A 14,528-nucleotide genomic window follows, 5' to 3' on the forward strand; every position below is an offset into this window, starting at 1 on the left:
CAGAGTGCTCGACAGAACAGGGACCAAAGACAAATTCCTTGTGTGTCCAATCACACTTGGCCAATAAAGAATTCTATTCTGTTCTATTCTATCCTACGTGCACCTAATATTTGAGTCCTTGATGCAGAATTTAGATATGTGAAAGAGAAGTGATTGATAATTATTCTGCCCCGTGCTCCATCCATCCTGAGCTCAAATTCCCTCCCTCCCTCCTCCTGAATGTTGTAATTTTAGAATGGGTAACACGAGCGGGTGGTGAAGGTTTTATCTCCTCCTAGCATTCATGGAGCCTCTTGGAAAAAAAAAAACGAAGAGGAATTTTTCTGCCCACACAAAAGCTGAGCACAAAAACGTGTTCCAAGAAGCCGAGCGTGAAGTGTTTTCAGACCTGCACTTATGCCACTGGTAATGCTAAAGCAAAAATCTTCCACGTTTCTTTTTCAAAGCTACCAGAAGTGCGAGAAACACGCTACCCACTCATATTTTATTAATAGATTACATATCTTACCGTTCTTTAAAAAAAAAAAAAGTTCATAGCAGCACAGGGCATGGAAATCGTTATACGCCAGAGTTAAAAAGAAACCGAGGAAATGTAAATGAAGTTTTGAGAAGACGTCTTTCTCCATGTCGCAAGGCAGCCGCGAGGGACGAAACCCCAATCTTTGCTTCAAGGGCACAAGGTGCAAAAGTTCCCCCACCCACCCCAAAAAAAGTGTTTGGTTTTTATTTTTTTTCACCCTGTTAGGCTTTGGTGATGGATCCTTCTCGGATGAGGAAGTCGTAGATCTTCCTGGTCTTGTTCACGTCGATCTTGATCAGGGCTCGGGCCTGCGCTAGCCTGAGGCCTCCTTGCTTGTGGCACTCGTTGACCAAGGCGGCTTTGTACTCCAAGTATGCTCCAGGGACCAAGCGTACGATTTGGCAGAGCTAGGAGAAACCACTTCTGGTTAGTCAGGTGTCCTAAATACCCATCACCCATCCCTCTTCCTTTTCTTCCTGTCTCCCAGTGATGGGCTCCTACGGGAACGGTCAGGAACGCAGTTCCGGTAGCAAAATTTGGGGCTCTACCCCAGAGCCCCCAATTTGCACTGAAAGACGTTGAAACAAAATGCCGCCTTCTCTGTGGCGGCCTCGGCCCTCTGGAACCAACTCCCCCCAGAGATTACAATTGCCCCCACCCTCCTTGCCTTTCGCAAGCTACTTAAAACCCACCTCTGCTGCCAGGCATGGGGGAATTGAGATCCTCTTTCCCTCTAGGCCTTTACAATTCTATGCATGGTATATATGTATGTATGTTTGGTTTTTATATTAATGGATTTTTTAATCGTTTTTAATATTAGATTACTATTGTACACTGTTTTATTATTGCTGTTAGCCGCTTCAAGTCTCCGGAGAGGGGCGGCATACAAATCCAATCAATCAATCAATCAATCAATCGATCGATTGAATGAATGAATGAATAAATAAATAAGCCACACCCACAGCGTGGTAGTAAACATTTTGGTAGCCCATCACTGCTGTCTCCCATCTTTACCACGAGTGCATCTGCTTAATAACCCCTCAATGTTCATTCTACCTCAGTGTCTCTCAACTTTAGCAATTTTAAGATTTGTGGACTTCAACTCCCAGAATTCCAACTTCCCAGTAGAAGTGATGTGCCGGTGCCTGGAGGCTGTTGGGGTCTGGATGGGTGTCAACAGACTCAAACTCAACCCGGATAAGACGGAGTGGCTGTGGGTTTTGCCTCTCAAGGACAATTCCATCTCTCCATCCATTACTCTGGGGGAGGGGGAAATCTCTGACCCCCTCAGAGAGGGTCCGCAACTTGGGCGTCCTCCTCGATCCACAGCTCACATTAGAGAAACATCTTTCAGCTGTGGCGAGGGGGGCGTTTGCCCAGGTTCGCCTGGTGCACCAGTTGTGGCCCTATCTGGACCGGGAGTCGCTGCTCACAGTCACTCATGCCCTCATCACCTCAAGGTTCGACTACTGTAATGCTCTCTACATGGGGCTACCTTTGAAAAGCGTTCGGAAACTTCAGATTGTGCAGAGTGCAACTGCGAGAGCAGTCATGGGCTTCCCTAAATATGCCCATGTCACACCAACACTCTGCAGTCTGCATTGGTTGCCGATCAATTTCCAGTCACAATTCAAAGTGTTGGTTATGACCTATAAAGCCTTCATGGCATCGGACCAGAATATCTCCGGGACCGCCTTCTGCCGCACGAATCCCAGCGACTGATTAGGTCCCACAGAGTTGGCCTTCTCCGGGTCCCGTCAACTAAACATTGTCGTTTGGCGGGACCCAGGGGAAGAGCCTTCTTTGTGGCCGCCCCGACTCTCTGGAACCAGCTCCCCCCCAGAGATTAGTACTGCCCCCACCCTCCTTGCCTTCCGTAAACTCCTTAAAAACTACCTTTGCCGCCAGGCATGGGGGAATTGAGATATCTCCCCCGGGCTTATGCACTTTATGTATATGGTATGTTTGTATGTATGTTTGATTAATAATTGGGTTTTTAAAATGTTTTTTAAATTATTAGATTTGTTATGAATTGTTCTATTGCTGTTGTGAGCCGCCCCAAGTCTATGGAGAGGGGCGGCATACAAATCTAATAAAAAAAATAAAAATATTTATAATATTATAATATTATTTTAATTATTATTATTTCCTCTAATTGTACTGTGAGTCTTTGAAAGAACAATAAGTGCGTCTATGAGGATGGCAGGGAAAATATTCAGGCCTTTCCACTGGCCACTTATACACACAGGTATTGTGTGATTAGGGCTAATGGCCAAAACCCCATCAGGCAATGCCAGCATTTCAACTGATCTGCATTTGCAGGCCGATCCGAACAAACAATAGTGGTTTCCTATGAAATAGTGATGGAAAAGATTACACAGACAGGAAATAGATAGCATATTCCCTGCATTAGACCAGATTTGCATAACTGCAGGAATTTGGGACCAAAAACACTTTGATGAGAGGTACAATCCACACGGCCTTAAGAAGACTAACAGTAATTGGACCGGAGGGTCTTTGCAACCAGTTTCTGAATCCCGTTACCTCTTTTTCTTTCTCGTTCAGCTTTTCCGTTCCAGGGAGACCGGTGAGGTTCAACGGAGGGGCACTTCTTCTACCTGTGGGAAGGTAAGACAACAAACTCTGGTGAGAAGGAAGCAGATTTGTATGGATTTTCATTTTAACTGAGGATATTCTTCCAATCAATGACAATTGTAAGTTTTTACAATTTTCTAAGTCTTTTAAATGTCATTGTAACTTTCAAAGGTCATTAAGTGAGCTGTTGTAAGTTGACGAACACCTATCATTGGCACTTTCAGGGTATTTTGCAGGAAATAAAGGAACATTTTGTGTTATTGCGGGACCCAGGGGAAGAGCCTTCTCTGTGGTGGCCCCGGCCCTCTGGAACCAACTCCCCCCAGAGATTAGAATTGCCCCCACCCTCCTTGCCTTTCGTAAGCTGCTTAAAACCCACCTCTGCCGCCAGGCATGGGAGAATCGAGATACTCTTTCCCTCTAGGCCTTTACAATTTTATGCACGGTATGTCTGTACTTATGTTTGGTTTGATAGTAAGGGTTTTTAACTGTTTTAGTATTGGATTACTATTATATGCTGTTTTATTCCTGTTGTTAGCCGCCCTGAGTCTGCAGAGAGGGGAGGCATACAAATCCAATAAATAAGTAAATAAGTAAATAAGTAAACAAACAAGAAAGAAAGAAAGAAAGAAAGAAAGAAAGAAAGAAAGAAAGAAAGAAAGAAAGAAATATTCTTGGCATTATTGTAAAAATGGAATAAGTTTAGGAGAGGCATGAAATCCAGAGACTCTTTGTGTTTAATGTGTGTCGGGACCCATCTTGCCACACAACAGACAGGCAATTTTGGGTCATTCAAAGCACATCACACGGGCTTGATTCTTCTTGCTGGTATCTGATTTTCTTATAGCAGGTTCAAGCCCAGAACAGGTGACAGATCAAACACCAGCAACGTAGCCGAATGACTCACGTTGAAACCTGTTCGCATTATGTGATGTAATTGCTGGAAAGATGCAGTTAAGAAAATGAGTAGGGACACTTACTAAGCAATGAGCTGTCACAAGAGAAATGCCAATAATTATTATTATTTCCCCTGAAATGAGACGAAAGCTGACAAGGTGGCACAAATCTTGTGCCGCCTTCAAGATTAACGTGTTTATGCCGCAGTGACTGAAGTCCATCAGATGCCTTCGCTGTTTATTTCTGAGCAAGGACTACATACACAGACACACCCACACATGCATACGCGCGCACACACCCACCAAGGAGTGGGTGGGAGAAAAGGGAAACAGTGAGCTCAGAGGGAAAGGAAACCTGCCAGCGGTAATTACCTTAATGGGCAGTGGCTTAAAATGGAAAAAAACAAAGAACAGAAAAGAACAAAACAGCTTGCAAGTTTTTAGCTCAAGGAGCAAAAGCAGGCGGTGAGAGAGATTTTCCCATTCAACGGCTACAATTCCCCTTCCCCTCTGAGATTCTACAAGGAACATTAAAATTATTAATGTGTTTCATGTGCGCCTCATTTGAGTTCTAGTGATTCTCAATTTAATATCAAGATACTGTACTTATTTATTTATTTATTTATTTATTTATTCCAATACAGAATGAGGGTTTAGTGTGTGTGTGTGTGTGTGTGTGTGTATGTGTGTATATGATTGGATACTGTAGCCTAGAGGATAATTCTCTGCCTTACAAGGCAAAGGTTGCAGGTTCAAGTCCCAGTGGGTATGGCTAGCTGATGAGGCCAAAATAAGGCCGAAATAGATCTATCCTAGTCTCCCTTAATTTTCAAATTCAGCTTAAACATGTGACATATATATATATATATATATATATGTAGATTGTTCTGAGTTCGGGTTTTGCCCTGTGTAATGTTTTGCATGTCTATGCGACGTTTCGGTAAAATCACATTTACCATCATCAGGCTGGAGTTCCAATCTCTGTGTTTTTGCAAATGAATATTAGCAACTGACATTCCTTCTTAGCATGTAGTGTGGGGGTGGAGATTTGCTTTGAATGTAGCAAATAGATTGGGTGACTATGCTTCCGTGATCTGATTGGTTGGTGTAATCATGGTTATAGAAGGAATGGTATGAAGATTATGAAGTGTTTTGTTTAAGTCTGATTTCCAAATATAAAATTCTAAAATCATAATAATTAAAGGATTGACATATTGATTATAATGAAGTTTTTATTTTGTTTAAGGCTGGTTTCCAAATCTCTGGCAGACGTGAGGTATCATCCCGTTTATTTAAACAAAAAGATCTTTTTTCAATTTCAATAGCTTCTAGAGAGATTCTTTTATATAAATTCTCTGTTTTGTGGAGTAATTTAGTTTTTTCAAAGTCAATTTCGTGCCCTGTTCTTTTAATGTGCTGGACAAGGGAGGAGGTCTTCTCCTGTTTCTTGACTGCATTCATATGTTCTGCCATGCGCTGGCTCACTCTTCGGTTAGTTTGTCCAATGTATGTGGCTGCACATGTTTTGCAAGGGATTTCATAGATACCTTGGTATTCTAATTGGATTTTATCTTTGGGGCTCCTTAGGATATTAGATATTTTTTGGTTAGTGCAAAATGAGGTTTTGATGTTATGTTTTTGTAGAATTTTACTAATTTTATCCGTGGTGCCTTTGATGTAAGGAAGGATGGTGGTGCCATTGTCCTGTTCTTGCTCTTGTTTTTTGGGGGGTGTCTCTTTATTGATTAGGTTTGTTATTGTTTTCTCTTTGAATCCATTAGAAATTAGTACATCTTTGAGTTTGTTCAATTCAGTTTTTAAGTGCTCATGGTCAGCTAAGCGTTTGGTTCTGGTGATGAGAGTTTTGGCCACTGAGGTGATTTGTGCGGGGTGGTGGTGTGAGTGTGCATTTAGATAACGGTTGGTATGGGTTTTCTTTTGGTAGATAGTATGTCCTAGGCTGCCATTGGGTTTTTTTATAGACCAGTACATCTAGAAAGGGAAGTTGATCATTGATTTCTGTTTCCATAGTAAACTGTATTTTGGGGTGTAGGCTGTTGAGATGAGTGAGGAAATTGTCTAGTTTTTCTTTACCATGTGGCCAAATTACAAAGGTATCATCAACATATCTCAGCCAAAGTTTGGGTTTGTATTTGGCTTGCTCTAAAGCATTATTTTCGAAATATTCCATATAGAGGTTGGCTATGACAGGTGATAGAGGTGATCCCATGGGGGCTCCCTCTATTTGTTTATATCTTTGTTCATTATAGATGAAGTATGTATTGGTCAGGCAGTGGTTGGTAAGGTCTAGGATATATTTGGGGGGTTTGTGTTTGTCTTGGATAGCTGTCAAGGCTTCTGTAATAGGTATTTGTGTGAACAGGGACACGACATCGAAACTTACAAGTAGGTCATCGGGTTGTAGGTTTTGTTTTTTAATTATTTGTATAAAGTGGGATGAATTTTGAACATATGAGGTAATGGTTTCTGTATATGGTTGAAGGTATTTGGCTAAAAATTTGGCAAGGTTTTGTAGAGGGGAGCCTATAGAACTGACTATTGGCCTGAGAGGTATTCCTTCTTTGTGTATTTTTGGAAGGCCATAGAGTTTTGGACATATGGAAGATTTTTCTCTGGGGATGATTTTTTGCTGGATTTCTTCGCTGATGGGAGAGGCCTTGATTTTAGATTTGGTGGTTTTTTCTAGGTAGGTGGTAGGATCTGTGCTTAGGAGTTTGTAGGCCGGATTTTTTAGAAGATTTGTCATTTTTTCTTTGTATTCTGCTGTGTTCATTACTATAGTGGAGTTTCCTTTATCAGCTGGAAGGATTATTATATCCTGGTTTTTCTTTAGATTGATAAGTGCCTCTCTTTCTTCCTGCTGTATGTTACTTTTTGGAGGTTTACTAGAGCACAGAATATTAGTGACTTGGAGTCTAATTTTGTTAGCAGTATCTGGGTTGATCCCATGCAAAGTTGTTTCAATTCCACATATGATATTTTCAGTTGGTATTCGTCTTGGAGTTATTGCAAAGTTAAATCCTTTTGAAAGAATATTGGTTTCTGTAGTGGTGAGTATCTTGTCTGATATGTTATGTACTGTTTTGGTCATAAGTTGTTGTGGAGGGCTGGGTTTTTGCTGTACCTCTAGTATTTGGAGTTTCTTATTATGTGTGTCTGTTTTGTATTGGGTTTCTGTTTCTGCCCTCCAGATTGATATTTGTTTGAATTTATCCCAGAGTAAAGGATGTATTTGGTTACTGATTTTAAGGTGAAGAGAGAGTAGACTTTTGTTGATTTCATCAAGTATGAATCTTTTTTTGTGGAGTTCATTTCTGATTAGGGCTAATTCAGTTCTTTTTAGGATCCTCTCTATGGTTGGGGTTCTTGGGTGGAATTTTAGTTGGAAGTATTTGGGAATTATTTTTTTGTCCCTGCAGTTGCGTAGGAATGTGAGATCACATAAGATGGAGGCTTTTCTGACTTCAAGTTTTTCATAGGTCCTAGTCAGTAGGAAAGTGTCCTCCCCGTAGAGGCCAGATATTTGTTTTCGTAAATTTTCACGGGTATATGTATGTAGATTGTTCTGAGTTCGGGTTTTGCCCTGTGTAATGTTTTGCATGTCTATGCGACGTTTCGGTAAAATCACATTTACCATCATCAGGCTGGAGTTCCAATCTCTGTGTTTTTGCAAATGAATATTAGCAACTGACATTCCTTCTTAGCATGTAGTGTGGGGGTGGAGATTTGCTTTGAATGTAGCAAATAGATTGGGTGACTATGCTTCCGTGATCTGATTGGTTGGTGTAATCATGGTTATAGAAGGAATGGTATGAAGATTATGAAGTGTTTTGTTTAAGTCTGATTTCCAAATATAAAATTCTAAAATCATAATAATTAAAGGATTGACATATTGATTATAATGAAGTTTTTATTTTGTTTAAGGCTGGTTTCCAAATCTCTGGCAGACGTGAGGTATCATCCCGTTTATTTAAACAAAAAGATCTTTTTTCAATTTCAATAGCTTCTAGAGAGATTCTTTTATATAAATTCTCTGTTTTGTGGAGTAATTTAGTTTTTTCAAAGTCAATTTCGTGCCCTGTTCTTTTAATGTGCTGGACAAGGGAGGAGGTCTTCTCCTGTTTCTTGACTGCATTCATATGTTCTGCCATGCGCTGGCTCACTCTTCGGTTAGTTTGTCCAATGTATGTGGCTGCACATGTTTTGCAAGGGATTTCATAGATACCTTGGTATTCTAATTGGATTTTATCTTTGGGGCTCCTTAGGATATTAGATATTTTTTGGTTAGTGCAAAATGAGGTTTTGATGTTATGTTTTTGTAGAATTTTACTAATTTTATCCGTGGTGCCTTTGATGTAAGGAAGGATGGTGGTGCCATTGTCCTGTTCTTGCTCTTGTTTTTTGGGGGGTGTCTCTTTATTGATTAGGTTTGTTATTGTTTTCTCTTTGAATCCATTAGAAATTAGTACATCTTTGAGTTTGTTCAATTCAGTTTTTAAGTGCTCATGGTCAGCTAAGCGTTTGGTTCTGGTGATGAGAGTTTTGGCCACTGAGGTGATTTGTGCGGGGTGGTGGTGTGAGTGTGCATTTAGATAACGGTTGGTATGGGTTTTCTTTTGGTAGATAGTATGTCCTAGGCTGCCATTGGGTTTTTTATAGACCAGTACATCTAGAAAGGGAAGTTGATCATTGATTTCTGTTTCCATAGTAAACTGTATTTTGGGGTGTAGGCTGTTGAGATGAGTGAGGAAATTGTCTAGTTTTTCTTTACCATGTGGCCAAATTACAAAGGTATCATCAACATATCTCAGCCAAAGTTTGGGTTTGTATTTGGCTTGCTCTAAAGCATTATTTTCGAAATATTCCATATAGAGGTTGGCTATGACAGGTGATAGAGGTGATCCCATGGGGGCTCCCTCTATTTGTTTATATCTTTGTTCATTATAGATGAAGTATGTATTGGTCAGGCAGTGGTTGGTAAGGTCTAGGATATATTTGGGGGGTTTGTGTTTGTCTTGGATAGCTGTCAAGGCTTCTGTAATAGGTATTTGTGTGAACAGGGACACGACATCGAAACTTACAAGTAGGTCATCGGGTTGTAGGTTTTGTTTTTTAATTATTTGTATAAAGTGGGATGAATTTTGAACATATGAGGTAATGGTTTCTGTATATGGTTGAAGGTATTTGGCTAAAAATTTGGCAAGGTTTTGTAGAGGGGAGCCTATAGAACTGACTATTGGCCTGAGAGGTATTCCTTCTTTGTGTATTTTTGGAAGGCCATAGAGTTTTGGACATATGGAAGATTTTTCTCTGGGGATGATTTTTTGCTGGATTTCTTCGCTGATGGGAGAGGCCTTGATTTTAGATTTGGTGGTTTTTTCTAGGTAGGTGGTAGGATCTGTGCTTAGGAGTTTGTAGGCCGGATTTTTTAGAAGATTTGTCATTTTTTCTTTGTATTCTGCTGTGTTCATTACTATAGTGGAGTTTCCTTTATCAGCTGGAAGGATTATTATATCCTGGTTTTTCTTTAGATTGATAAGTGCCTCTCTTTCTTCCTGCTGTATGTTACTTTTTGGAGGTTTACTAGAGCACAGAATATTAGTGACTTGGAGTCTAATTTTGTTAGCAGTATCTGGGTTGATCCCATGCAAAGTTGTTTCAATTCCACATATGATATTTTCAGTTGGTATTCGTCTTGGAGTTATTGCAAAGTTAAATCCTTTTGAAAGAATATTGGTTTCTGTAGTGGTGAGTATCTTGTCTGATATGTTATGTACTGTTTTGGTCATAAGTTGTTGTGGAGGGCTGGGTTTTTGCTGTACCTCTAGTATTTGGAGTTTCTTATTATGTGTGTCTGTTTTGTATTGGGTTTCTGTTTCTGCCCTCCAGATTGATATTTGTTTGAATTTATCCCAGAGTAAAGGATGTATTTGGTTACTGATTTTAAGGTGAAGAGAGAGTAGACTTTTGTTGATTTCATCAAGTATGAATCTTTTTTTGTGGAGTTCATTTCTGATTAGGGCTAATTCAGTTCTTTTTAGGATCCTCTCTATGGTTGGGGTTCTTGGGTGGAATTTTAGTTGGAAGTATTTGGGAATTATTTTTTTGTCCCTGCAGTTGCGTAGGAATGTGAGATCACATAAGATGGAGGCTTTTCTGACTTCAAGTTTTTCATAGGTCCTAGTCAGTAGGAAAGTGTCCTCCCCGTAGAGGCCAGATATTTGTTTTCGTAAATTTTCACGGGTATATGTATGTAGATTGTTCTGAGTTCGGGTTTTGCCCTGTGTAATGTTTTGCATGTCTATGCGACGTTTCGGTAAAATCACATTTACCATCATCAGGCTGGAGTTCCAATCTCTGTGTTTTTGCAAATGAATATTAGCAACTGACATTCCTTCTTAGCATGTAGTGTGGGGGTGGAGATTTGCTTTGAATGTAGCAAATAGATTGGGTGACTATGCTTCCGTGATCTGATTGGTTGGTGTAATCATGGTTATAGAAGGAATGGTATGAAGATTATGAAGTGTTTTGTTTAAGTCTGATTTCCAAATATAAAATTCTAAAATCATAATAATTAAAGGATTGACATATTGATTATAATGAAGTTTTTATTTTGTTTAAGGCTGGTTTGTTTTCGTATATGTATATGTAGATTGTTCTGAGTTCGGGTTTTGCCCTGTGTAATATTTTGCATGTTTATGCGACGTTTCGGTGAAATCACATCCACCATCATCAGGCTGGAGTTTCCAAGCTTCGTGCTGTTGTAAAATGGAATGTTGTAAAATGGAACAAATATATATTTGTTTTCGTAAATTTTCACGGGTATATGTATGTAGATTGTTCTGAGTTCGGATTTTGCCCTGTATAATATTTTGCATGTCTATGCGACGTTTCGGTTAAATCACATTCACCATCATCAGGCTGAAGTTCCAAGCTTCGTGTTGTTGTAAAATTACAACAACACGAAGCTTGGAACTTCAGCCTGATGATGGTGAATGTGATTTCACCGAAACGTCGCATAGACATGCAAAATATTATACAGGGCAAAACCCGAACTCAGAACAATCTACATATATATATATATACACACACACATAGAAAAATACATTATAGAGGAGATACTCATAGTAAAATATATCTAAGAAAGAATAGAAAAGAAGATATAGGAATAGAACGTATCAATGAAAGAATAGAAGAAGAGATATAGGAATAGAAGAAAGGTATAGGAGATATAGGAGAGCAATAGGACAGGGGATGGAAGGCACTCTAGTGCACTTGTACTCGCCCCTTACTGACCTCTTAGGAATCTGGATAGGTCAACCGTGGATAATCTAAGAGTAAAGTGTTGGGGGTTTGGGGATGACACTATGGAGTCCGGTAATGAGTTCCACGCTTCGACAACTCGGTTACTGAAGTCATATTTTTTACAGTCAAGTTTAGAGTGGTTAATATTAAGTTTAAATCTGTTGTGTGCTCTTGTGTTGTTGTGGTTGAAGCTGAAGTAGTCGCCGACAGGCAGGACGTTGCAGCATATGATCTGGTGGGCAATACTTAGATCTTGTTTAAGGTGTCTTAGTTCTAGGCTTTCCGACTGGGGAATGACACCCTAGGACTCATTTTATGGGCACATGCCGCACATTCTTGTGCACACATGTAAAACAATCACATACATAAGTGTGAGTGTGTCACAGGGTTTTTTGTCATCACAAATGCTTCTTTGCAGTAAACTGTCATGAGGTGCCTGGCTTTCTTAAATCCAATAGGCTGGTGAATCTAGAAAGTGTGTGTGTGTGTGTATTGCCTGTTTGTGTAGCCTGCTGCACTTAAACAGCTGATAAAAACCCAACTTTTGCGCACTAATATGTGAAAAAGCGCCACAAATTGCTTCTTTTTTAAATGGTTGCTTTGAAGTCATTTAAAAACCATTTCCTGTTACAGTGGTGCCTCTACTTAAGAACTTAATTTGTTCCGTGACCAGGTTCTTAAATAGAAAAGTTTGTAAGTAGAAGCAATTTTTCCCATAGGAATCAATGTAAAAGCAAATAATGCATGCAAACCCGCCACAGAGTTGGCCTTCTCCGGGTCCCGTCAACTAAACAATGTCATCTGGCGGGCCCCAGGGGAAGAGCCTTCTCTGTGGTGGCCCCAGCCCTCTGGAATCAACTCCTCCCGGAGATTAGAACTGCTCCCACCCTCCTTGTCTTTCGTAAACTACTCAAGACCCACCTATACCGCCAGGCATGGGGGATTTGAGATATCTTTCCCCCAGGCTCCTTATAATTTATGTTTGGTATGTATGTGTTGTCTGGTTTTAATATGATAGGGTTTTAGTTATTTCTTTTAATATTACATTTGTGCCACTATAATATTGTTTTTATCATTGTTGTGAGCCGCCCCGAGTCTTCGGAGAGGGGCGGCATACAAATCTAATAAATTATTATTATTATTAGGAAAGAAATAAAAGCTCGGAATTTGGGTGGGAGGAGGAGGAAGAAGAAGAAGAAGAAGAAGAAGAAGAAGAAGAAGAAGAAGAAGAAGAAGAAGAAGAAGAAGAAGAAGAAGAAGAAGAAGAAGAGGAGGAGGAGGAGGACAGTCGCTGTCAAGAGTGGAGCATTTCTTTTCTCTGGGTGTTGGCAGAGGTTTATTCCCACTCCAAGCGCCCAGAAAAAGGAAAATGCTTTGTTCACTCTGGGCTGCCCAAAGCCTCTGTTAGCACCACCAAAAGGCTCTTTTAGCATCCCAAAAAATCCCGAGATGGACGGGATTAAAGGGGGAATTGCAAAAAACTGGCCAGGCCTTCGCGCCACTCTCAAATTTCCTGGAAAATTTTTCCGGGCTCAGATTCTTAAGTAGAAAATGGTTCTTAAGAAGAGGCAAAAAAATCTTGAACACTCGGTTCTTATCTAGAAAAGTTCTTAAGTAGAGATACCACACTATTTTGAATGTACTGATTTCATATGTCACATGCATTTTATACTAGGGGCAGCTGATGCTACATTGGAAGGTTAAATTGATTTTAATAGATTGTGGTATTTATTGTTATTTTATCGGGTCTCCATTATGCTCAGTTAGAACCCATGACAAACAAAACAATTCTTACGGAAGGCGATATTTGTAACTCAGGGTTAAACTGTGGGCTCCTTGGTGTTCTTTGACCTGGTGGTTTCCTTGTAGATGTTTCACTACCAGACAAGGTAACATCATCGGTGCATTAATCCCGCAGGCACTGATAGTATTACCTAGCTTGGCAATAAAACGTCGGCAAGAAAACAACCAAGTTCAGAGAGCACCAAAGGATGCCACAAATGCAATTCATGCTTATCCATTTGTGGCCTTCTACAAAGATGGGAGTGAGGACCGGAAACCTGTCAGCCTTTCAGAACACTTTTCAGTGGAGAGTACCAAAGCCTTCCATTTCAAACCGGAGTGGTGTTGAGTGCATTATTAAATAGGGGTCCGGACTAGAAACATAGAAACATAGAAGACTGACGGCAGAAAAAGACCTCGTGGTCCATCTAGTCTGCCCTTATACTATTTCCTGTATTTTATCTTAGGATGGATATATGTTTATCCCAGGCATGTTTATATTCAGTTACTGGGCATTTAACAACCACGTCTGCTGGAAGTTTGTTCCAAGGATCTACTACTCTTTCAGTAAAGTAATATTTTCTCATGTTGCCTTTGATCTTTCCCCCAACTAACCTCAGATTGTGTCCCCTTGTTCTTGTGTTCACTTTCCTATTAAAAACACTTCCCTCCTGAACCTTATTTAACCCTTTGACATATTTAAATGTTTCGATCATGTCCCCACTTTTCCTTCTGTCCTCCAGACTATACAGATTGAGTTCATGAAGTCTTTCCTGATACGTTTTATGCTTAAGACCTTCCACCATTCTTGTAGCCCGTCTTTGGACCCGTTCAATTTTGTCAATATCTTTTTGTAGGCGAGGTCTCCAGAACTGAACACAGTATTCCAAATGTGGAATACAGCATTCTATATAGCGGGATCATAATCTCCCTCTTCCTGCTTGTTATACCTCTAGCTATGCAGCCAAGCATCCTACTTGCTTTTCCTACCGCCCGACCACACTGCTCACCCATTTTGAGACTGTCAGAAATCACTACCCCTAAATCCTTCTCTTCTGAAGTTTTTACTAACACAGAACTGTCAATGCAATACTCAGATTGAGGATTCCTTTTCCCCAATCTGAGTATTGCATTGGCAGTTCTGTGTTAGCAAAAACTTCAGAAGAGAAGGATTTAGGGGTAGTGATTTCTGACAGTCTCAAAATGGACTGTAATAAGAATATAGAGTGTGAGTGTTATATTTCTGAATCGATCTGATTATAGTTAGGCATTTTTTTTTGTATTAGTTAGACTTCTATGATAAGCGGAGCAATGGTAGCTCCTTGAATGTTGAATGGTGTCTGTCTTTGTATGTTTAATGAAAAATAATAAAAAAATATTTTAAAAAAATAATTGATTGGATTGGATTG

At 40.0% G+C, this 14,528-nt stretch overlaps 1 protein-coding gene across 2 annotated transcripts in view; it reads right to left on the reverse strand.

Annotated features, from left to right (window-relative positions):
• Positions 1-465: 465 nt before the first annotated feature.
• The window catches only part of TADA2A (transcriptional adaptor 2A), an 89,977-nt gene continuing 75,914 nt past the window's right edge, over positions 466-14,528 (reverse strand). For both annotated transcript variants that reach the window (XM_070735289.1, XM_070735290.1), the window contains exons 15-16: positions 3,065-3,138; positions 466-927 (exon numbers count right to left, since the gene is read on the reverse strand). In XM_070735289.1, coding sequence (XP_070591390.1) covers positions 742-927; positions 3,065-3,138 — 260 coding nt within the window. In that variant the 3' untranslated portion in view covers positions 466-741. The remainder of the gene's footprint in view (positions 928-3,064; positions 3,139-14,528) is intronic.

Source organism: Erythrolamprus reginae, chromosome 1 (assembly GCF_031021105.1).
Source record: "Erythrolamprus reginae isolate rEryReg1 chromosome 1, rEryReg1.hap1, whole genome shotgun sequence".
NCBI classification, from domain to species: Eukaryota; Metazoa; Chordata; class Lepidosauria; order Squamata; family Dipsadidae; genus Erythrolamprus; species Erythrolamprus reginae.